The 24,831-nt window shown below is 41.0% G+C and overlaps 1 protein-coding gene across 1 annotated transcript in view; it reads right to left on the bottom strand.

Annotated features, from left to right (window-relative positions):
- Positions 1 to 453: 453 nt before the first annotated feature.
- SRD5A2 (steroid 5 alpha-reductase 2) overlaps positions 454 to 24,831 on the bottom strand; it is a 55,022-nt gene continuing 30,644 nt past the window's right edge. Inside the window, exons 2-5 of the mRNA XM_059188691.1 lie at positions 12,950 to 13,113; positions 7,451 to 7,552; positions 4,575 to 4,725; positions 454 to 2,074 (exon numbers count right to left, since the gene is read on the bottom strand). Coding sequence (XP_059044674.1) covers positions 2,008 to 2,074; positions 4,575 to 4,725; positions 7,451 to 7,552; positions 12,950 to 13,113 — 484 coding nt within the window. The 3' untranslated portion in view covers positions 454 to 2,007. The remainder of the gene's footprint in view (positions 2,075 to 4,574; positions 4,726 to 7,450; positions 7,553 to 12,949; positions 13,114 to 24,831) is intronic.

Genomic DNA, 24,831 nt, shown 5'->3' with positions numbered 1-24,831 from the left:
GAGGCCCATGTCCGGCTCTCTACGCAGCAGGGAGCCTGCTTCCCACCGCCCTTCTCTCTGCCTGCCTCTCTGCCTAATTGTGGTCTCTCTCTCTGTCAAATAAATAAATAAAATCTTTTTTAAAATTCTTTAAAAAAGGGACGCCTGGGTGGCTCAGTTGGTTAAGCAGCTGCCTTCGGCTCAGGTCATGATCCCAGCGTCCTGGGATCGAGTCTCACATCGGGCTCCTTGCTCCGCAGGGAGCCTGCTTCTCCCTCTGACTCTGCCTGCCACTCTGTCTGCTTGTGCTCACTCACTCTCTCTCTCTCTCTCTGACAAAATAAATAAAATCTTAAAAAAAAAATTCTTTAAAAAAAAAAAAACAACAACAAAAAACCCACAGCTCTACCAACACCTTATAAAAATCTTCATGAGCCCAGGAATTTTTCAATTCAAACAAAATTACTTAGCATCCATGATTTGAGAGGCATTTAATAAAAAGAAAACAGAAAACATTTACATGACTACAATTTGTATTTTTCAGTAACATACATCATCCTCAGACCTTTCAAACGTCTTGTTTCTTGTACAGTGAATTTCTGTACTTAGTACCTTACCTGACCAAATTGGTGTACCTTTCCCAAAAGGGCTTGCTAAACATTTCCAATGCTTGCCACACACCTAGATCCGAGAGGACAAATAGTTTCCTACATTCTGATTCTGAGTCTTTAGCCCCTCCCTTAGAGAGCCCAGCATCTGAGCACCCACTCTAGGGTGACCGGTCCACCAAGGCTGCAAATTCTAATGCATACTAGCTGATCAGTCCACATTCTTAGGGGGTTCCATGGGCCCATAGCCTCCAATGCTTTAAGGGAAACTGGAATGCAAGATCTAACTTTGAAATTTTGAAAACTTCCAATGTTTAAAGAAAAAAACAAAAAACAGAGAAAGTCAAACTGTGTGAATCCTTGTCTGAGCTGAACAAAAGATGTTTTCTGCCCTGCCTGTGCCCTCAGGGACTTGGAGGACCCATGTTCAGGCTGCCGCTAGGAAATACATTTCTCAGCAGATCCCAAAGACTGCCGTGAAGAAATTGCAGAAAAGTTGCCAAGCACTTCTAGAATGCTTCCATGTCCCTGCCAATGTCCTATCCAGGCAAGCAACAACGTATGATCTTGCTCAGTCATTTCCCTCTTTTGACACTCTCTCATCATTTGGGTATTTCCACAGGTTTCTGAGAATATCGGAATGGGCAGTGTCTACCGTAAAAGGCTTTTTCACTCTCTCACTAGCCAACCAGAGTCATGTCTCTCCCTCTGTGGTCAAGAAAACCTGACATTCAACAAACCCACACCAGTTTTCTGAGATATCTCTGACAGGGATCTGGGAAACTTCAGGAGGACAAAGGTGCGAGACCGTGCACAAATTTGAGATGGGGTCAATGCCTCCACCTTCGGCCATATGAAGAGAGGGCTCCTCTATTAAAAGCCCATGTCATCACTTCACATCCTTCATAATTAACTGAGGGAGAGGAAAGCATGACTGGGTTTTCATTTGGGAGATTTGCTCGGGGTCCATGCAGCTCCAGAATTTCAATATTGCTCATTTGTATAGGCGTAAAATATGTACCTTTAATAAATTCTACAAGCACTGCCCTCAACTGAAAACTGTCCTGGCTACAGGGATTTCTTACATTGACAGAGAGCCACACATACTTAGATCACCCAAAGAAGGAAAGACATGGGGAAGTTTCGCACTTTCTAGGAGGACTGGATAAAGAGCAGATAGATGTCTCCATGCAGAGAAAAGCCTTGTCAAAGCTTCAACAGGAGATCAGGAGAGAGACCCTGGAAAGACACACAGAGACACACGGAGTAGCCACCCCACAGGATCTCCAGGCTGGCTGTCAGAACACAAGAGGCCTCCTGGTTTATATACACACTGGAACTTTCAAAGTTACAAGCTCAGCAGCTTGATGGTGTTCAATAGTCATGTGGGAGCTTTTAGTTTCTTTTTTATCTGGTTTCTTTAGAAGATAAATGGAATGAGGGCCTTCCGAGATTTGGGATAGTCCTCAAACATCTTGAGGTAGAACCTAAAAGATAAGAAAGGAACAATTATAATAAGCAGTGGTCAACCACTGAGGTTTGCTGGGTCTGAGATCCTTGTTCCAAACCAACCTACAGTTACTCAGGGCCTGACACTTGCAGATGACCCTCTGTCCATTTCCCTCCTCCCTCCTGCATCTCCTCCCATAAATGTTGAAACTTCTTGGATTGGGAAATAAAAGTAACTGCCAGAGGACAGTGGTGATGATTGCGCAACATTATGGATGTACCTGATGCCACTAAATGGACCACTGAAAATAGCCAAAATGGTAAATTTTATGTTATGTGTATTTTACTACAATAAAAAAAGGGAAAAGCCAGAAGGAACTACTCAGTGGATTCAATTGTGAAATAAGGAATCAGAGCCCCCAAAGATCATGGGCAAGATTAATCCTAGAGAACTGGCAATTTCCCAGGAAAATATCCCCTCACAAAGCCTTGGAAATGCCAAGAAAATGTTACCTCGTATTCTGGGTTGAATTGTGTGCCCCCAGAATACATGCTTGAAGTCTTAACCTGGAAGACTTACCTGGAAATAAGGTCATGACAGATACAACTTAGTAGGTAAAACAAGGGCATACTAGAATAGGAAAGGCCCTTAATCCAATGACTGAAGAGAACAAGAGACACCAAGACAGAGACAGGAAGGGGAGGAGGCCATGCGGACATGGAGGCAGAGAATGGGGATAGAGCTGTAGACCATGGAATCTCAGACTGGGGCGCAACCAAAAGCCAAGAAGAGGCAACGAAAGATCCTTGCCTAGAACCTTCAGAGGGAATATGGCCCTGCAAACACTTGGATTTCAGGCTTCTGCCTCCAGAACTTGAAAGAATAATTTTCTACTGTTTTAAGCTACTCGATTTGCAGTCATCGGCTTTGGCAGGCCTGGAAGATTAATACTCATTGTGAAATGGCTTTCTCCTTGAGTGACCAGGCTGTCCTAGCTAGTTGAAGCTGATAGTTCTCCAGTGATAATCACGATGATGCACTCTGTTAAGGTACCTTGATGTGAACGGGGGACAAACAGTAATAATATGTGACAAGAGGTGGCTGGTTTCTCGTGCTATGCTCAGAAAGGGGTAAGGAATTTCTTCTCACAAAGGCCAGTTAGCCCTACAGGAAAGATGCCTGGCCTTCCTTCTGGAGCCATCTCATCTCACAGGACAGGGCCATGGTTTGGATTTTGCTGTTGCACCAGCTGGAAACCTCTGGTGGAACTGCTGTCCCTCCGCTGACTGGCCTCACCTGAGACTACTGCCCAGGACCCCTCCAACTGCTGGCTGATGGCACTCTGCCCTCTTCCCCTCTGCTTCTGGTGGGCAACAGACTCTGCCTCAAGGGAGAATGTGGACGGTCTGACAGGCTGGAGACGCTCTTTCTGAGGACAGCTACTGTTTCATTCATTTCCGACACATCTGCATAAAGTCCACTCTGAGGAAAAGATTCTTGGTTTAACCTTCAAAACTACAAAATTAGCCTGACTAAAACACCCATGCAGGAGCTTAAAGGGTCCCCTTGGTCCTGGTTCCAAAGCTGCTCCCCCTTGAGCTATCCCTTCCTCTCTGTCTCTCCAGTTGCAAATGTCATTTGGGATCTGAATGCCAGAAAGGATCTGAAGTTCAGGTGCAAATCCTGATAACAGCTTAGTACATTACTCTTCCTTGCCTTGCAGTGATGCTTTTAGTTAATGCCTTTGTCCCCAGCCCATCCCAGGTACAGGGTCTGGCGGGGAGGTAGAAGTTAGTAAGGCTTTAGCCTAGACCTATAGAGAAAGGGTTCTAAGCCCCTACAATTCCTGGCATTCTCCAGATGAGGGGACAGTCCTGAAATCACACCACATAAGCGTTCACTTATTGTAACTTCCCAGGAAGCAGCTATGACCTTGGCTGGATTTATGGAGGGTGGGTGTTGCGGATAGAGGGGAGTGCCAGAGTAAGCACTGGTGTTACACAGATTCTGAGAGATTAATCCTGGCGTTTGCAGGGCTCTGTGATTACCTGAACTATTAGCACCAAAGCCAGAATTAAACATGGGAGCCACACTAGACCAGGGGCTAGCCTTTCCCCTGGTGGTACTATATCGTGGCTGGACCTCAGGATTATCTGTGAAGCTGCGGACTGTGCTGCCCATGGGACGCACTTTGGGAAATGTGGCAGAGGTCACTTGAACTGAAGCACGGAAATGGAAGATACTTCAGGGACCTCTCAACCCTTACTTAGAACCCATTGCCAGTGACCCTACTAGGAATGCACAGAGCCCGGGTCAACTAACTCATAATTTCCTTGCCAGGAAACCTTCTTCCATAAGGTAGCAGGTGTGGCTTCCCAAGTCACCGAGGGTGTGCCTCTCCCTACATGGGTTTCGTTTTACTCATTTAAAACAAAAAAAAAAGTATTTACGGTACTGTTACCCAGCTGAAATCCAAATTCAGTGAAAGCCCAGAAAATCAGTTTACCAATCCGGACTTGACTGATCAAGAAATTTACCTGTGATGGTGAAAAGCTCGAAGCCCCAGGAAACAAAGTGAGAAAAACGCAAATCCAAGTGAAGGGAGGGACCAACTGGCCAGGGCATAGCCGATCCATTCAGTGATCTCACCGAGGAAATTGGCTCCAGAAACATACTTAAACAAGCCACCTGCATGCGCAGAATGAAAAGTCCATCATCAGAACTGGATCACGGCCACAGTCAAACCCCACTGCTTTGTTCCAAAACACATAAAGGCAGTTATGACAAATGTGGGGCTGGAGACTTCCTTATGGTCATCGCAGTCTGGTGCAATCCTCTTGGAGAGAAGGGTAAACACAGTGACAATAGCCTGTTGCCCTCAGAACTTCCTGGAATCCTGTCGCCAACTGCTTGATGGGCTCAAGCTAATCTCTAGCAACTGCTGCACCCCTGACTCAGGGCTGGACAATGATGAAGAGCAGGAGGTCTGGTTTTTGTTTTGGAACAAAACAAAACATTTGTTTGGGAATGTTTGGAAACATTAAGTAATGTTTCCAAGCTACCTCACTTTTCCCCTGGACACCTGTACAGCGTATTTCACGTATTTCACGTATTTCAGACAAAATGAACAACATGTTCTGTGACAACCTGAGCTGATTCCAGAAATAATGAGAGTTTCCCATGGCATTTGCAGGTCCCCACCCACAAGGGAGTGTATGTAGACTGTTCAAGTTGAAAGACGTGAGTGGGAGCTGCAGGGGTTTTGCCCCCCATGGGGGCCTGGTGAGGTCTGCTTCTGCTGATGTTCAAGGTTTACTTTTCTTTTTTTTTTTTTTTTAAGGCTTACTTTTCTATCCAACCATATATGTCTAACATCAGACCTGTAAATAGAAATCAATACATTTCCAATGATAGTAAATGTATCTACTTTCTGCCCCACAGTAAACTAAAACTAATTTTTTCTTTCCATATTTATATAAAGAATATTTTGTTTTTAAATCATCCTGTAACATACCTTAATAGTTAGAAATGAACTTTGACAATCTACCTGTTAAGAGAATTCTGTGCTTTTCTTTGGCTAGTTTTTGAGTGAATATTTAAAATCCCAAAGCTCCTTCAAGTTGTCTTCCTTAAAGATGACACTGCATGAGCAATTCCAGATCGGTGATTTCCCAGACCCTGGGAGAAACCACTGACCTCCTACAGAGGGTCTATAAATTGCAAATGGGATATCTCAATATATGGCTCCATTTTTGTTGGATATAGACATCATGAGGATGTCAGCAATGCTTAAATTCATTTAAATGCTTTCCTGAATTCATGGTAGCTCTGCCATTATTTGATTCATAAATGAATATCAATACCATATTGTAATTTAGGAAAAATTTTAAACATTTTAAAGATTTACTTTATTTACACCCATTTATAGCAAAAAGGGTGTAAATAATAAGGGTGAGGATAAAAATAAATAAATAAAATCAAAAAAATAAAAATAAATAAATAAACAATAAGAAACAAATAAATAAATAATAAGATAAATAAATAAAATAAAATGAATTTAAAAATAAATAAATAAATAAAGGTAGATAAAATGAATAAATAAATAAATAAAGATAAAAAGGGTAAATAAATAAGATTTACTTTATTTACACCCATTTAATTACTCCCATTTACACCCATTTACAGCAAAAAGGGTGGGAGCTCTCAACCCACACATATAGCACCTAAAATAGTGACAGATTACTTGGACTAATCACTCTCACCTGCTTATGTTTGTCAACGTCACACATTGGTTTCTTGGAAACAGTTGAGATTTCAAATATTCTGTGACTTCATATCTGACAATGCATTTGTACTTGCAAGACCCCCATCTTAATTTTTGATTAAATAATTTTGGCTCATCATGCCACTAAGAAAATACAAGAGGCAGGAAGTAGATACAGTACAGTGCTACCCCTGACACTGACTAGATTAAGTCTGGGTCAGCTGGAGAAGACAAGTCATATACAATTCAGCTTTATTGGCTAACTCATGAAGAACCAACACTGTGTGTACATATGATGCTTAATTTTCTGTGCTAACCTGACTGGGCTACAGTATGCCTAGATATTTGATTAAACATTATTTCAGTGCATAAACAATTAATTCTGGAACACGGAAAAGAAATTTTAAAAATAAATAAATATTTAAAACATATGTATTTTAAAAAAATTATTTCGGGTTATGTCTGTGAGGTTGTTCCTGGGTGAGATTAACATTTGAATCTACACACTGACTAACGCAGATTGCCCTCCCCAATATGGATGGACCTTATCCAACCCACTGAAGGCCTGAATAGAACAAAAAGGCCAAGTAAGGGAGATTTCACTCTCTCTGCCTGACCATCTTTAGGCTGTCGTCAGTCTTCTCCTGTGCATGGACTAGAACTCACACCATCTACTCTCCTGGGTCTCCAACTTGCAGGTAACAGATCATGGGATTTCCCAGCTCCCATAATCATGTGAGCCAACTCCTCAGAATAAATTTCTTTATGTATCTATCACTGTATCTTTATCTATATCCTGTTGGCTCTGCTTCTCTGGAGAAGCCTAATACGGTACATGGTAATCTTACCTACTGTGACGAGGTGGCAGCCAATTCCCCCCTTACCCCAAGCTTCGCTGTCCCCCATCCTCAAGGTATTATGACATTGTACCTTCCTGAGGGTGCCCCTAACTGAACTTCCAGGTTTAGATCCATAAACGCCAAAGTGCTGTGGGGTAGAAGGGGATATGAAGGAGAATGCAGAGGCAAATTGGGATATATTGTGTCATTTGGGCCCTCACTGCCCCCTCTATAGTTGCTGCTCATAGCACAATCCCTGGGACAGGCTCTCAAGGCAGAGTGGAAATCTGGAGGGTAGGGGAGGTGTTACCTTGTGGAATCCTATAGATGACTTCTCCGGGCTTCCTGAGCTGGCGCAATATATAGTCACTATGAATGTTGACTCCCATTCCCAAAATAAATAAGAAGACACCTTAGCAAAGAAGACAGAGGGAAGAAGTTACAAATGTATCCTGGCGGGATGCCTGGGTGGTTCAGTCAAGTTAAGCGTCTGACTTTGGCTCAGGTCATGATCTCAGGGTCCTGGGATTGAGCCTGCACTGGGTTCCCTGCTCAGCGGGGAGCCTGCTTCTCCCTCTCTCTCTGCAGCTCCCCCTCCTTGTGCTCTTGCTGTTACACACTTTCTCTCTCAAATAAATGTAATTTTTAAATTTTATTTTATATAAATTGTATTTATATATAAATTGTATGAATTTATATAATTTATTATATGTAAATTTTGTATCTTATTTATTTTATTACATATAATTTATTTTAAAAATAAATTTTTTAAATTAATTTTTAATTTTTTATAAACATATATTTTTATCCCCAGGGGTACAGGTCTGTGAATCACCAGGTTTACACACTTCACAGCACTCACCAAAGCACATACCCTCCCCAATGTCCATAATCCCACCCCCTTCTCCCAAACCCCCTCCCCCCAGCAACCCTCAGTTTGTTTTGTGAGATTAGGAGTCACTTATGGTTTGTCTCCCTCCCAATCCCATCTTGTTTCATTTATTCTTCTCCTACCCACTTAAGCCCCCATGTTGCAAGGGAAGCAAGGGAAAAAATGAACTATTGGGATTTCATCAAGATCAAAAGCTTTTGCACAGCAAAGGAAACAGTTAACAAAATCAAAAGACAACTGACAGAATGGGAGAAGATATTTGCAAACGACATATCAGACAAAGGACTAGTGTCCAGAATCTATAAAGAACTTAGCAAACTCAACACCCAAAGAACAAATAATCCAATCAAGAAATGGGCAGAGGACATGAACAGACATTTCTGCAAAGAAGACATCCAGATGGCCAACAGACACATGAAAAATAAATTTTTAAATGTATCCTGGTTTTGGTGTTTTTCTCACAAGCTAAGTTTCTTTTGTTTTGATTTGTTTAATAAAGGAGAAAGAAGGGCATTCAATTTCAAATTCTAAGAATGCTCCAAAGATATTGCAAAGGATGGCCAATTAGCCATTGTTCCAAGTTTGTGTGGAGAGGCCATATTTTCATAGATCAAAAGACTGACAGTATACACTGACATGAGATGGAACAATGTGGGAGATGAGAGAAAGGGAAGAACACCATTGTCCAATACTTGAATGAACGAATGAATGAATGAACAATAGCAAACTTTTGGCTCATTCCCAAATAATTAAATTGTGGTTGGCAAACTCAACCACTAATTCCAAACCCTCCTCCTTTGCCTGCCCCCACTACAGAGGCTGGAAGTCTGAAAGCAGTCACGTGACCTATTTCTGCCATAGGATACAAAGAGACATTTCCTTGGAAATTTTTACTTTCCTGATAAAAGGGAAGATGGGACCAGTGCCTCTACTGCTTCCCTCCTCTTTCATCGCCAGATGTGATGCCTTGAGCTATAGCAACTGTCTTGCAATCGTGAGGTGAATACAATGGGACCAGAGGTACACATGTTAAGAACAGCGGAATAGAAAGTATAGAAATTTCCAGGAATCTTAATGATATCTGTAAACAACTAAAGGAACGCAGAAGCCACCTACCTTTGGACATTCTTGTTATGTAAAAAATAGACATTCTTAATTATTTAAGTCATATGCACTAGTTTCCTGTGACTCACTGCTGAGAGCATTCTGGATTGATACACCCATTCCCATGGAACTTAACATAAGTCAGACTGGGGAGCTTGGCACCTAGCAAACTGGTTTCAACCACTATCAGGTCACACCCACAGTCTTGTTGCCCATTCATGAGCTCAGAAAGAAGCCCTGGTCTGACGTGAGGAGAGCCAGGATCAGGGATGTGAGGTCTTGCTCCCCAATGGGCACCATGACAACCCAGAAACACTCACTGTTCCACATAGATGTCCAACTTTACCTCTCAACAATGTGTATTTGTGCTATCAAAATACAAGAGGTGAAAAGCAAGAACACTTTAATTTAAAACAGATCTACTCTCACCTCCTTTGCTATGACAGGAAACAATGATTTGCAGTCTTGTCTAGTCAAAAGATCATTGGCCATTGTATGGTGACAGGTGATGACTGCACTGATCTTGGTGAGCACTGAAGAATGCCTAGAATTGCATAATTACTACATCATGCATCTGAAAGGACTCTAACATTGTATGTCAACTATACTTCAATAATAATTTAATTATTGGCCTAGAAGAAAGGGAAACTGGGGAAAGACACCAATGGCAGGAGGTTGAAAGAAGGAGGGGAGATAGCACGCACAGTAGCAGACAATGCAGAAATCCTAGACTCTGTGTCTATGTGTCCTTGGGCAAGCCACTGACCCTCTCTCAGCCTCCGTTTTCTCATCTGTAAAATGTAAATTTGAATAGTATCTATTTCACAAGTGCCGTACAAGTCTCCCTCATTTGTTCACTCATTCACTCATTTATTCATTCAAATAATATCAATTGAGAGCTTACAATACAAAGAGTTGTCCTAAACACCAAGGATACAGTCATGAGAAAACAGTCAAGGTGTCTGTTTTCATAAAGCTTATATTTTAGCATAAGAAGACAGAAATGAATTCAAATAATTAAAACATTTTAAATCATATAATGTCACTGTAAAGCAGAAAATCATAGGATCATGAGATAGAAAGTGAACTTGGGGTGGGGGGAAGGTATCTCCAACTTAGATGAGGTGAATGGTGAAAACTTTTCTGAAAATTTGGCATTTTGACCTGTAATTGGAATAATAAGAATGCACAGATCTGAGGGAGAGCAATCTGGCATAGGAATTAGCAGGTGCAAAGGCCCTGAGGCTAGAATAGTTTCATTATGTCTAAAAAAACAGAAGGAAGGCTGGTGCAGTTGAAACTTTAAGATAGAGGGAAAAGTGGGAAAATGTGGACAGAATGCTAACTAAAAAAAATATATACCCTGGGGCACCTGGGGGGCTCAGTGGGTTAAGCCTCTGCCTTCGGCTCAGGTCATGGTCCCAGGGTTCTGGGATTGAGCCCCACATCAGGCTCTCTGCTTAACAGGGAGCCTGCTTCCCCCCCTCTCTCTGCCTGCCTCTCTACCTACTTGTGATCTGCCTGTCAAATAAATAAATCAAATCTTTTAAAAAAATACATTAAGCATTACAGGCTTTGGTGAGGAGTTTGGATTGTTACGTACGAGATAAAGCCACTGGCAGGTTTGAAGCAAGGACAAAATAGGAAATGATTCTCATTTGTTATTGCTACAAAAGAAGTAAATATGTTATGTGGAATACTTAATGTGAATGAGCAAAAATAAGAAAACCAAGACACCTTATTCCACCACTCAGAAATTATAACCATTAAACACTTTAGTGTACATCCTTCCAGATTTTCATCTTACATAATATCTAGGTCGTATTTCAGTTTCCCCAGATAGCCCCAAGATGCTTCTTATAGGTGGTTTGTGAAAACCAAAGTCCAGTATAGGACCATCCTGTTATCTAGACATTATGTCCTTTAAGGCCATTTTAATCTTGCCCAGACCCATACTCTTAGGGAAAAAGAAAAAAAAAAGATTTTTTTTTATTCACTTTAAAGAGAGAGAGAGGTATTCATACACACACAGGTGGAAGGCAGAGGGAAAGAATGTTCAAGCAGACTCCGCAATGAGTGCAGAGCCCAACTCTGGGCTCGATCTCATGGATCATGGGATCATGACCTAAGCCAAAACCAAGAGTCAGATGCTCAACCGACTAAGTTGCCCAGGTGCCCTAACCCTTATCTTTTTAAAACTTTTTTCAGGGCACTGGCTTCTTCAAAAGACACTAGACAGTTGTACCTCAGAATACCTCCCTTTCTAGACAAGACTGGCTCACTTCTTGATGGTGACATTCAACTTACTTCTTCAGTCTCCTTATTTCTTGTAAACTGACAAACCATTTTCCTGTACAGTTATATTACCAGCTCAACATATAATTAGGTTCATTTATTGTTTTTTTCTCCATTTTAGGAAACTTTCTTCCAGTTAGATTTTGGTTTTTTTTTTTATTTAGTTTTATTTATTTAAGTAATCTCTACACCACACCCAGGGCTCAAACTCATGACCCCAAGATCAACAGTCACTCGCTCCACCAACTGAGCCAGCCAGGGTCCCCCATTTAGATTTTTTAAACCAAATTATTAAGTTTCCTAATTCAAAGGACAAAACCATATTAAAAGAAAAGCTTTACCTGCCATCCCAATCTCTTTCCCCCAGACCCTCCATGCCACCTTTTTAAAATTAGGGTTTTTTCAAACGAATATTCCTTTTTCCAGTTTCACACACACACATTTTCCTTCCATCATTTTTACATGAGAAGTAGCATACTGGATATACAATGGTCACACTTTATTTTATTTAAACAACACATATTCTGGAGATGTCTGGTAGGAGCACACAGAGGTCCTCCTTGTTTTTGTTGTGTTTCGTTTGTTTGTTTCTGTGGCTCTGAACACTCCATTCTGTGCACGTGTCAACCCTCCAGTCGGCTGTGTTTTCAAAGGTTCCGTCTGACGGCTGTGTGCACAAGGGGCTACTACTGAAAGCCAGGCCCCATGGCGGCAAGAAACTTAGTTGGAAGGTCCCCAGGGCGGTCCCAGCAAGAGGTCATCACGGCTCAGACTAGGATGAAGTCAGAGCAGTGAGGGAGGAAGGGAGCCTTGTGGGTACATCTTACTGAGCTCCACACAGCCCTACTAAGCAAGCGGACTGATAGAATTTGACCAGTGATGTAAAGAGGAATTAAGGGTAATCCCTGAGTTGGGGTTTAAGGCAAAACAATACACAAACAATTGAACCTTCTAGACTTGAGTTCCTCATTGCAGATAATGAAAAAAACTTCAACAGTGTTTTCTACTATTTTAGATAAAATGGTCAGGAAAAGTCCCTTTGAAGAGGTACAAACTGTTAGACACCTAAATAAAATCAGGGACCAACCTCCACCAGTGTATGTGGAGAGAATATTCCATATACAGGGAATGGTCTGTATAAGAGCTCTGGGGCAGGACCAGCTTGACCATTTCAGGCCCCAGCAGGAAGGCCACAGAGGCTACAGCATAGTAATTGGTTGGAGGCAAGAAATGGGGTCAGGAAATGGGGCTAGACCAACCACATTTGGGTGTCACAGGCACAAGCAGCATTAGGAATTTGTCTTTTATTCTGAGATTAGTGGAAACGCCCTGGAAGAGTCAGAGGTAGGGAGTGACATGTTTTTCAAAGGGCTCTCTGGCTGCTTTATAGAAAATAGAGGGGGGTAGCAGGGGGAGAAGAGGAGAATGGCATTCCATGGGGGATTACTGCAGTAGGGTGGGGGAAAGTGGTGGGGATTTAGGCGGGGGTGTGGGTAAGAAGTGGCCAGATTTACTTACCCAGGCGAAACCGTCCATCTGTGTACCACTCAGCTGGGTATTCAGCACAGTAAATCAGGTAGTAGCCTTGGAGAAGTCCATTTCCCGTGCAGAAGATAAACCCTCTGACAAGGAACGCAACTGGGAAAGGCCTCCCTCTAGTAAGCAATGAGTAAACAAATGTCCTGAGATAGATGGAAAAGAAATGATAGGATACAGTGTTAAAAAAAAAAAATCAATCAATTAAATGAAACAATTACATCAAACCCATTTTAAAAAATCATTTTCCCTTGAACTTATGCAAAAAAGGAACATTATTATTATTCCATTCTAGAGCAATCATTTATGCTATCATTTGTCTTGCTTCATTAAAGGCCATAGTAGTCACCATGTATTACCTTATTTTATTCTCAAACCAGCCTTGAAAGGTAAATTTCATCTCCATTTGGCAGTTAATAAATTCAATCCTATGAGCCCAGGATTGGAGCTCAGCTTTATATCAATCTACAAATGAAAACCAGATGACACTGGAAAAAGGGAGAGCCTTGCTCGCCTTTGCAGCAGTGGAATGACATTTTGATAGCTGATCATACAGCTTTCTATATGTCGCTCTGAAATGATTTAATTACCGATATTGTGGCATTTCCTAGGAAATGGGCTGCAGACTCTCTCGAGAAAAGAGAGAGGTTCCTCTGCCTGTTAGGAAGCATGATTCTAGAGGAATCTAGGAAAATGGGATTAAAAATATATAAACAGCCTCAAAATAAGATTTGCCCAAGATACAATGTTAAATACTAGAAATCAGCTACATTTTCTTTATAATTTTTCTTCTTTTATGGTGCAATATAATAATCATATAGGTAAGCTCATAAACCTACATGAATAGTTTAATGCATAACTATTAAACACTCATGTAGTCACTTAACAAATCAAGAACTAGAACATTCCCTTCACCATCAGAGGCTTCTTTATTCACCATATATTCTCTCTATTCACCCAGAGGTAAGCACCAACCTGATTTTTTATAAAAACCACTTCTTTTACTTCTTTATAATTTTGCCACATTTGAATGCATGCCTTAAAAAAATAGTTTATTTTGTTCATTTTTAATTCCATACAAATGGAGTGATATTCTATGATTCCTAGAGTATCCCTTAATGTTTTATTTCTTTAACTCATCATATTTCTCAGATTCAAGCAGGCTTTTGTATATAAGCTATAGTTCATATATTTTCACTGTTTTATATTACCATCAAGTATAAACATACCACATATGTTTATCTATTTTACTTTGATGGATATTTAGGTTGGTTCCAAAATCTTGTAACCTCTCAGAGCTATTTTCCCATTATTTAATGATTGTATATTTTATGTTTAAACTTCAATACATCTGGAATTTCTTTTGTTGTAAGAAGTTCGATAAGAATCCAACATAAGAGGCACCTGGGTGGCTCAGTGGTTTAAGCCTCTGCCTTCAGCTCAGGTCATTATCCCAGGGTCCTGGGGTCAAACCCCGCATCAGGCTCTCTGCTCAGCAGGGAGCCTGTTTCCCCCCTTCTCTCTGCCTGCCTCTCTGTTTACTTGTGATCTCTCTGTCAAATAAACAAATAAGATCTTTAAAAAAAGAAAAAAGAATCCAACATAATATTTTTCCTAATGCTAGTAAATTTACTAAACTGTCTTCTTTCACTGACAAGCACTTCCATGGGTATTATGTACTAAATTATAAAAGTTGGTTCTTTCTCTGGACTCTTGATTCTGTCCCATTGATCTATTTACTGTCACTACTACACTGTCTTAATAATTGTACTTTTAATATATGTCTTAATACCAGGTGGGACAGGGGCACCTGGGTGGCTCAATCAGTTAACCATCTGCCTTCTGCTCAGGTCATAATCCCAGGGTCCTAGGATCAAACCCCTGCATCAGAGTACTTGCTCCATGAGGAGCCTGCTTCTCCCTCTCCCTGTAGTCCTGCCTACTGTGCTCTCTCTCTCTAACTCTCTGTCAGAGAAGTAAATAAATAAAATCTTAAAAAAAAAAAAAAAAGCTAGGTGGGATTACTATTTTCAAAGTAAACTCTATTCCCAACATGGGGCTAAAACTCACAACCCCAAGATCAAGAATTGTAGGCTCTACTGACTGAACCAGCCAGACATGGAGTGGGTGGGCGGGTGAGGCATTCTTACATTATTACTGTTTTTGAGGATTTTCAGTTTATCCTTATTTATTTCTTCATGTGAACTTTAAAAACAACTTATGGAAATTTCAGAAACACTCTTGAAGTGTGAAAATTAATTAAGGGAGTGAAATAGCAAGAGGACCTCTGAGAGTTCACTCCTCCATAAAAGCAAAGAAAAAACTGGCCAAAAAAAGAAAAAGTCAGAATCCACTTTTTCAAAACTCAGTATCAGCCGAAGGCTTACAGCAACCTGGGGAGAATTTAAGCAAGAGAATATCTGGACATCAGGAAGGGCAACAAACATTGTGGCCTTTTCATTTACCCTAGTGCCACTTCCCACTTTACAGCTTGGCAGAAGCTGAAAGGTAACAGCCCACCTTCCTGGGACTGGAGGGAGGCAAATGGGGCTGGATCTCTTTCAAAGCCTCAAACCCAAAGAGAAATCACCATTCAACCTGTCTAGTGGTTCCCTAGAAGACTGCTCAAAAGGCTAGTCTTACTCCACCTCATTCAAATGTACCCCGTGCTAAATGTTTCTGGGCCAGGGGGATGTTTTTGGATGTTTTGCCAAGACAGTGGCCTGAAGCAATGGATAATAGGTAGGACAAATAATAAACTCACCAAAAATCTTTAAAGGAAAGACAGAGGAATGAGACACCCATAAGGGGTTTTGAAAATCTTGGGTATATTTCTGGGAATCTAGACCGCCATGCACATTCATAGGACCATGCCTAAATTCAAAAACACACCTGAAAATGTCTTAAACTCTCACCTCTGATTAACCTCAGGGTTTGCCCAAGTAGCTAATGAGGCTAAAAGCAGAACTATAAATTATGTGGGTGATTATACTGTACAGAGGCCCTTGGCAAAACTGGGAGACATTTGATCCAGGTGTTTAGGTAAGGCTCTGTCCCACTGCTAACTGATCCTTGAGCTAACCAAGCAGTGACTTCAGTGACTACAATAATCAAGACTTCAGAGATGGGACACCTGGGTGGCTCAGTCAATTAAGCCTCTGCCTTCAGCTCATGTCATGATCTCAGGGTCCAGGGTTGGAGCCCTGCATGGACCTCCCTACTCAGCGGGGAGCCTGCTTCTCCCTCTGCCTCTGCCCCCCCCCCCCCCGCTCATTCTCTCTCTTAGTCTCACAAATAAATAAATAAAATATTTAAAAACTTCAGTGAATGAGTTCAGAAAAGTCACCAAGTAAACAAACAACTATGACAAGAACAAAACCCCGAGCCACCCAGGCACCCCTAATTTCAGGACTTTATAAGTCTAAATGCAAAGCCAAAACTCACTGCATCTCATCCAAAGGAGTACATAATAACCAGAACAGGCTCATGGCTATAATAAACAACTCTAAAGTATCAGAGTTTCCACATAATAAAAATCCATCTCTTGCTGGTGTCCCGTTGCAATGCTGTTCAGGGCTGGTGCTCTGTGCCACAATCATTCAAGACCCACACTTGTCCTAAGCATCTTCCTCTTCTGGCAGGCAAACAGAGAGAGGGAGCATGGGGGAGTATGTACAGGTTTTCCCTATGGCCAAGCCACAAGCTAGAAGTGGGATAGAGATGACTTCCTCCCTCACTCCTCTGGCCACTGCCTCTGGCCACCAACCTTAAGGAAAGTGGGGAAATGTAGCCTCACTGGATTTCTCAGTGGGAAAAGGAAAAGAGAATTGATGAAACAGAGCACAAGTGATAGGTTCTAGAAAGCCAGGAACCCTGGAGAACAAATAAAATCCTTCTGATAGAAATGACTCTGCTGCCCGGTAGCTGAAAAGCTGGAAGCAGTTCAAAAATAGATGTTTCAATGAAGAAAGCAATTAAAAAAAACAATGACGAGAAAGGAATACAGAGTCAAGCAGCCTGAGAGGTTAAAGATTAGTACCAGTGGAGGGTTGCTGGTGAGTCTCGCCTTCAGATCCCACATATGCCCTGAGACTCAGTTTCCCTGGTTTGGGACCACTTTGGTTTAATTCCCTCCTAACGACATTTTCATTCTTTTGTGTTTGTTCTGATACAGAAACTGATAAGTACTCTGTAAATATAAACTTTTCTATCCCTGCTAAGTAAATATTCATTTGGGGGACTCTTATTGGAAAGGGTTAAAGGAAATTGCAAATCCAAATTAAACCAAAGAAACAGCCTTTAAAATTACACATCTTCCATAGACCAACTCATATTTAACTAAGTCTTCTTCAAATATAAATCCTCTTGCTAAGATTATCAAGCCTATTGAAGACTTTTCACTATATGAAATTTTAGACTTCATTGTCAATCAAAGTAAATTCAAACTCTATGTTTAAATATAAGTTTCCCATGTAAATATTTACTTGTTATGTCTAGTAATGACTCCCTCACCCCATGTCCCCCTTCACCCACCACTGCATTGTTTTGCTTTCCTTTACAGCAAAACTCCTTCAAATAGCTGTCTACACTTGCCATCTCTTTGTCTTCTCCTCTTCTTTCCTCCGTCTCCTGCTGTAGAAACTGATCTTGGCAAAACCACCAGAGATCTCCACATTTCCATATCTAAGAATCAATTTTCTGTTCTCTTCTTGTTTGACAAATTAATCATTCCATCCTTCTGGAAACACTTTCTTCACTCAACCTCCAGTACACCATTTTCTGTTGGTTTTTCTTCTACTTTATCAATTTTTTCCTATTTTCCTTTGATGGTTTCTCTTTATCTCCTTGACCTCTAAATATTAGAGTGCTCCAGGGCTCAGGATGCTTTTCTTTACTTCCAGCCACTGTAGATGAGACCACATCTAGTCTCATATCTCTAAGTATCATATACAGAATGAAAACTCCCAAATTTCAACTGAGTTCAACTCCTTGAACTCAGATTCATATAGCCAATGTTCCACTAGACATCTAGTAAACTAGATTTTAAAAGCTAGATAAAAAAGGATATCTCAAGGGACACCTGGGTGGCTCAGTCCATTAACTGGCTGCCTTTGGCTCAGGTCATGATCCTAGGGTCCTGGGATTGAGTCCTGAAATGGGTTCCTTGCTCAGTGGGGAGTCTGATTCTCTCTCTCTCTGCCTCCTCTGCCTGCCACTCTGCCTGCTTGTGTGCGCTTTCTCTCTCTCTCTCTCTCTCTCTCTCTCTCTCTCTGAAAAATAAGTAAATAAAATCTTTTAAAAAAAGGATAGCTCAAACTTAATCATCCAAACCCAAACCCCTGATCCCCCACTTTCCCCAAAATTTGCACCTCCTTAAGTCTGCCCCTTCTCAGTAAATGACAAGTTCATTCTTCCAATTGTGCAGATTGAACCACTGTTGACCTCTCTCTCTCTCTCTCTTTCTCTCTCTCTCATACCCAATATTAAATCTATTAACAAATCCTGTCAGCTCTACAATCAAAATATTTCTGGAATCTAACTACTTCTAACCAACTCTATCAAACAGAAAGATAATAAGAAAATCTCCAAAACATGGGAATTTAACTGGATAATTCCAAATAATTTATAGTTCAAAGATGAAGCTCAAAGGAAATCAAAAACTATATTGAACTCATTAAAAATGAAAATTACAACATATCAAAATTTGTAGGACACAGCTAAATCAGTGCTGGGAGGGAAGTCTATAGCTCTAAATGCATACAACAGAAAATAGGAAAGATCTCAAAGCTCCCACCTTAGGAATCTAGGAAAAAAGAAAAGCATAACCCCAAATACTCCCAAAGGAGGCAGAAGAAAGGCAATAATAAAGATAAAGATAAAGCAGACATTGAAGGAGAGAGGATGGCAGAGAAGTAGGAGGTTCTGTTTCAAACTGTCCCCTAAAGTAAGCTGATTACCTAAGAAAGAACTCTGATCACCCATGAAATCAGCCTAATATTAGAATTATACACTTCTGGATCTCTACAGGGGCAAAAGACATCAGTGGACAGGTAAAGCAGAATGGAAACATAGGACTGATATCGGAAGATAAACAAAAAGGGGAGGGAGCCACCAGAAGTGACCCATTGGAAAGTAATAACTCCAATATGAGAGTGCACTGTGATTGGGGATAAGCATTAACTTGGAGTCTGCTTGAAAGAACTCAAAAAGAGCAAAAGATCTTAAGGGGAAATTGGTGGAATTGGGCAGTTAGGGACAGGGACTTAAGTCCATGGACCCAGGACTGCCACCACAGGTGAGCAATCAGAGAGCACGATGAAGAAGCCAGGTCTTGGTCCCTGAGCCACCAGTGCACGTGAGAGCATCTGGGTGGCAGCACCATGAGGGAGTCTGGTGTGGAAGTGAGCCAGCACTCTCTAGAACCACAGCCTTTTGCACTCTGCCCTCTAGTCTAATCTAAATCCTCTAAAAGCTAGGGTAACTGAGGCAGAAGATACAAGTAGTGATCTGGAGGACAAAATGATAGAGAAAAAGGATCCGGAAGAAGCCTAGAACAAACAGCTTAGACGCCATGAAAACAGATTCAGGGAAATAATGACACCATGAAACATTCCAATGTCAGAATTATTGGAATTCCTGATGGGGAGGAGAAAGAAAGAAGACTAGAGGATATAGCTGAACAAATTCTCCATGAAAATTTTCCCAATCTGGCAAATGAAACCAGTGTTCATGTACTAGAGGCAAAAAGGTCTCCCCCCAAGATCATAGAATCTAGAAAGACCTTGAGACACGTGATTGTGAAAATGATGAGTCGTAATTTTAGACAGAAGCTCTTGAAAGCAGCTAGAGGGAAGAGATTCCTTATGTACAGAGGAAAGCCCATCAGAATAACATCAGACCTGTCCACAGAAATCTGGCAAGCCAGAAAGGACTGGCAAGATGTATTCAGGACACTAAATGAGAAGAATATGCAGACAAGAATACTTTATCCAGCAAGACTGACATTCAAAACGGATGGAGAAATAAAGAGCTTCCAAGAACCACAAGGTTTAAAAGAGTATGTGAACACCAAGCCAGCATTGCAAGAAATATTAAGAGAGGTTCTATAAAGGAGGAAAAAATCCAAGAATATTATTGAACAGAAATATATGGGGACAATCTATAGAAACAAAGACTTCACAGGTAACATGATGTCAATAAAAACATATCTCTCAATGTGAATGGCCTAAATGCGCCCATAAAATGGCACAGGGTTGCAGATTGGATAAAACGACAGGACCCATCCATATTTTGTCTAAAAGAGACCCATTTTGAACCTAAGAATACATCCAGACTAAAAGTGAAAGGATGGAGAAGCATCTTTCATGCCAATGGGCCTCAAAAGAAGGCTGGGGTAACAATTGTCATATCATATCAATTAGATTTTAAACTAAAGACTGTAGTCAGAGATACAGAAGGACACTATAAAATTCTTAAAGGGACTATCCACCAAGAAGATTTAACAATTGTAAATATGTATGCCCCCAATATGGGAGCAGCCAATTACATAAGAAAACTGTTAATCAAGATAAGGAGTCATATTGATATGAATACATTGGTAATAGGAGATCTTAACATGCCACTCTCAGTAGAAGACAAATCATCCAAGCCAAAAATCAATAAAGAAACAAGAGCATTGAATGACACATTGGGCCAGATGGACCTCATAAATATATACAGAACAATCCACCCTAAAACAACAGAAAACTCATTCTTCTCGAGTGCACGTGGAACATTCTCCGGAACAGAACACATACTGGGTCACAAATCAGGACTCAACCAATACCAAAAGATTGAGATTATTCCCTGCATATTCTCAGATCACAACACTTTGAAACTGAAGCTCAACCACAAGGAAAAGTTTGGAAGGAATTCAAACACTGGAAAGCTAAAGACCACCTTGCTTAATAATGCTTGTATCAACCAGGAAATCAAAGAAGAACTTAAACAATTCATGGAAACCAATGAGAATGAAGACACTTCGGTCCAAAACATATGGGATATAGTGGTCCTAAGGGGGAAATACATAGCCATCCAAGCCTCCCTCAAAAAAATTGAAAAATCCAGAATACATCAGCTGTCTTTACACCTTAAAGATATAGAGAATCAACAACAAATTCAGCCAACTCCATACACAAGAAGGGAAATAATCAAGATTAGGGCAGAAATCAATGAGATAGAAACTAGAGATACAGTAGAATGCATCAATGAAACTAGAAGCTGGTTTTTTGAAAGAATCAATAAAATCGATAAACCATTGGCCAAATTAATCCAAAAGAAAAGAGAAAAGCCCCAAATTAAAAAAATTATGAATGAAAAGGGAGGGATCACAACTAACACCAAGGAAATAGAAACAATCATCAGAAATTATTGACAATTATATGCAAATAATTTAAGCAATCTAGATGAAATGGATGCATTCCTGGAAAACTATAAACTCCCAAAATTGAACCAGGAAGAAATTAACAACCTGAATAGACCAATATCTAGTAACAAGATTAAAGCAGTGATGAAAAACTTCCCAAAACACAAGAGCCCAGGAACTGATGGATTCCCTGGGGAATTCTACCAAACATTCAAAGAAGAAAAAAAATACCTATTCTCCTGAAGATGTTTCAAAAACTTGAAGCAGGAGGAAAACTTCTGGATTGAAGTTTGGTCCCCAAACCAGGCAAAGATCCCACCAAAAAGGAGAATTTCAGACCAATATCCCTGATGAATATGTATGCTAAGATTCTCAGCAAGATCCTCGCTAATAGGATCCAACAGCACATTAAAAAGATTATCCACGGAGGAGGAGTCAAGATGGCGGAGAAGTAGCAAGCTGAGACTGCTTCAGCTAGCCGGAGATCAGCTAGATAGCTTATCTAAAGATTGCAAACACCTGAAAATCCATCGGCAGATTGAAGAGAAGAAGAACAGCAATTCTTGAAACAGAAAAACAACCACTTTCTGAAAGGTAGGACCGGCGGAGAAGTGAATCCAAAGCGACGGGAAGATAGACCCCGGGGGGAGGGGCCGGCTCCCGGCAAGCGGCGGAGCAACCGCGCACAAAATCAGGACTTTTAAAAGTCTGTTCCGCTGAGGGACATCGCTCCAGAGGCTAAACCTGGGCGAAGCCCACGCGGGGTCAGCGTGGCCTCAGGTCCCGCAGGGTCACAGAAGGATCGGGGGTGTCTGAGTGTCGCAGAGCTTGCGGGTATTGGAACGGGAAAGCCGGCTACAGAGACAGAGCCGACAGTAAGCTCGCAGCTCCGTGTTACCTTGAACCGGTCGCAGGCTCGGTGAGCTCGGAGCGCGGCCGGAGGTCAGGCAGACGGGAGTAACTGGGCGCTGTTCTCTGAGGGCGCACTGAGGAGTGGGGCCCTGGGCTCTCGGCTCCTCCGGGCCGGAGACCAGGAGGCCGCCATTTGTATTCCCGTCCTCTGGAACTCTACGGAAAGCGCTCAGGGAACAAAAGCTCCTGAAAGCAAACCCGAGCGGATTACTCACCCCGGCCCCGGGTAAGGGCGGTGTAATTCCGCCTGGGGCAAAGACACTTGAGAATCACTACAACAGGCCCCTCCCCCAGAAGATCAACAAGAAATCCAGCCGAGACCAAGTTCACCTACCAAGGAGTGCGGTTTCAATACCAAGGAGAGCAGCAGAATTCCAGAGGAGGAGAAAGCCAAGCACGGAACTCATGGCTTTTTTCCTGTGATTTTTTTTAGTCTTGCAGTTAATTTAATTTTTTCTTTTTCATTTTTTTTTTTTCTCGCCTTCGGGTAAAATTTTTTTTTTAACTGTTACCTTTTTCTTTTTTAACGATTTTTTACTAGTTTATCTAATATATATATATATATTTTTACATTTTTCTTAGGTGTTTTCTTTTTTTAAAAAAAATTCTTTTCTTTTCTTTTCTTTTTTTTTTTTTCTTTTTTCTTTCTTCCTTTTTGAACCTCTTTTTATCCCCTTTCTCCCCATGCACGATTTTGGATCTCTTCTAATTTGGCTAAAGCATATTTTCCTGGGGTTGTTGCCACCCTTTTAGTATTTTACTTGCCCCTTCATTTACTCTTATCTGGACAAAATGACAAGACGTAAAAATTCAACACAAAAAAAAGAACAAGAGGCAGTACCGAAGGCTAGGGACCTAATCAATACAGACATCGGTAATATGTCAGATCTAGAGTTCAGAATGACAATTCTCAAGGTTCTAGCCGGGCTCGAAAAAGGCATGGAAGATATTAGAGAAACCCTCTCGAGAGATATAAAAGCCCTTTCTGGAGAAATAAAAGAACTAAAATCTAACCAAGTTGAAATCAAAAAAGCTATTAATGAGGTGCAATCAAAAATGGAGGCTCTCACTGCTAGGATAAATGAGGCAGAAGAAAGAATTAGTGATATAGAAGACCAAATGACAGAGAATAAAGAAGCTGATCAAAAGAGGGACAAACAGCTACTGGACCACGAGGGGAGAATTCGAGAAATAAGTGACACCATAAGACGAAACAACATTAGAATAATTGGGATTCCAGAAGAAGAAGAAAGTGAGAGGGGAGCAGAAGGTATACTGGAGAGAATTATTGGGGAGAATTTCCCCAATATGGCAAAGGGAACGAGCATCAAAATTCAGGAGGTTCAGAGACCACCCCTCAAAATCAATAAGAATAGGCCCACACCCCGTCACCTAATAGTAAAATTTACAAGTCTCAATGACAAAGAGAAAATCCTGAAAGCAGCCCGGGAAAAGAAGTCTGTAACATACAATGGTAAAAATATTAGATTGGCAGCTGACTTATCCACAGAGACCTGGCAGGCCAGAAAGAGCTGGCATGATATTTTCAGAGCACTAAACGAGAAAAACATGCAGCCAAGAATACTATATCCAGCTAGGCTATCATTGAAAATAGAAGGAGAGATTAAAAGCTTCCAGGACAAACAACAACTGAAAGAATTTGCAAATACCAAACCAGCTCTACAGGAAATATTGAAAGGGGTCCTCTAAGCAAAGAGAGAGCCTACAAGTGGTAGATCAGAAAGGAACAGAGACCATATACAGTAACAGTCACCTTACAGGCAATACAATGGCACTAAATTCATATCTCTCAATAGTTACCCTGAATGTGAATGGGCTAAATGCCCCTGTCAAAAGACACAGGGTATCAGAATGGATAAAAAAACAAAACCCATCTATATGTTGCCTCCAAGAAACACATTTTAAGCCCGAAGACACCTCCAGATTTAAAGTGAGGGGGTGGAAAAGAATTTACCATGCTAATGGACATCAGAAGAAAGCAGGAGTGGCAATCCTTATATCAGATCAATTAGATTTTAAGCCAAAGACTATAATAAGAGATGAGGAAGGACACTATATCATACTCAAAGGGTCTGTCCAACAAGAAGATTTAACAATTTTAAATATCTATGCCCCCAATGTGGGAGCAGCCAACTATATAAACCAATTAATAACAAAATCAAAGAAACATATCAACAATAATACAATAATAGTAGGGGACTTTAACACTCCCCTCACTGAAATGGACAGGTCATCCAAGCAAAAGATCAGCAAGGAAATAAAGGCCTTAAATGACACACTGGACCAGATGGACATCACAGATATATTCAGAATATTTCATCCCAAAGCAACAGAATACACATTCTTCTCTAGTGCACATGGAACATTCTCCAAAATAGATCACATCCTCGGTCCTAAATCAGGACTCAACCGGTATCAAAAGATTGGGATCATTCCCTGCATATTTTCAGACCACAATGCTCTAAAGCTAGAACTCAACCACAAAAGGAAGTTTGGAAAGAACCCAAATACATGGAGACTAAACAGT

Source organism: Mustela lutreola, chromosome 9, assembly GCF_030435805.1.
Source record: "Mustela lutreola isolate mMusLut2 chromosome 9, mMusLut2.pri, whole genome shotgun sequence".
NCBI lineage: Eukaryota > Metazoa > Chordata > Mammalia > Carnivora > Mustelidae > Mustela > Mustela lutreola.
The sequence above is the reverse complement of the archived record's forward strand: the minus strand, read 5'-3'. Positions and strand labels throughout refer to the sequence as shown.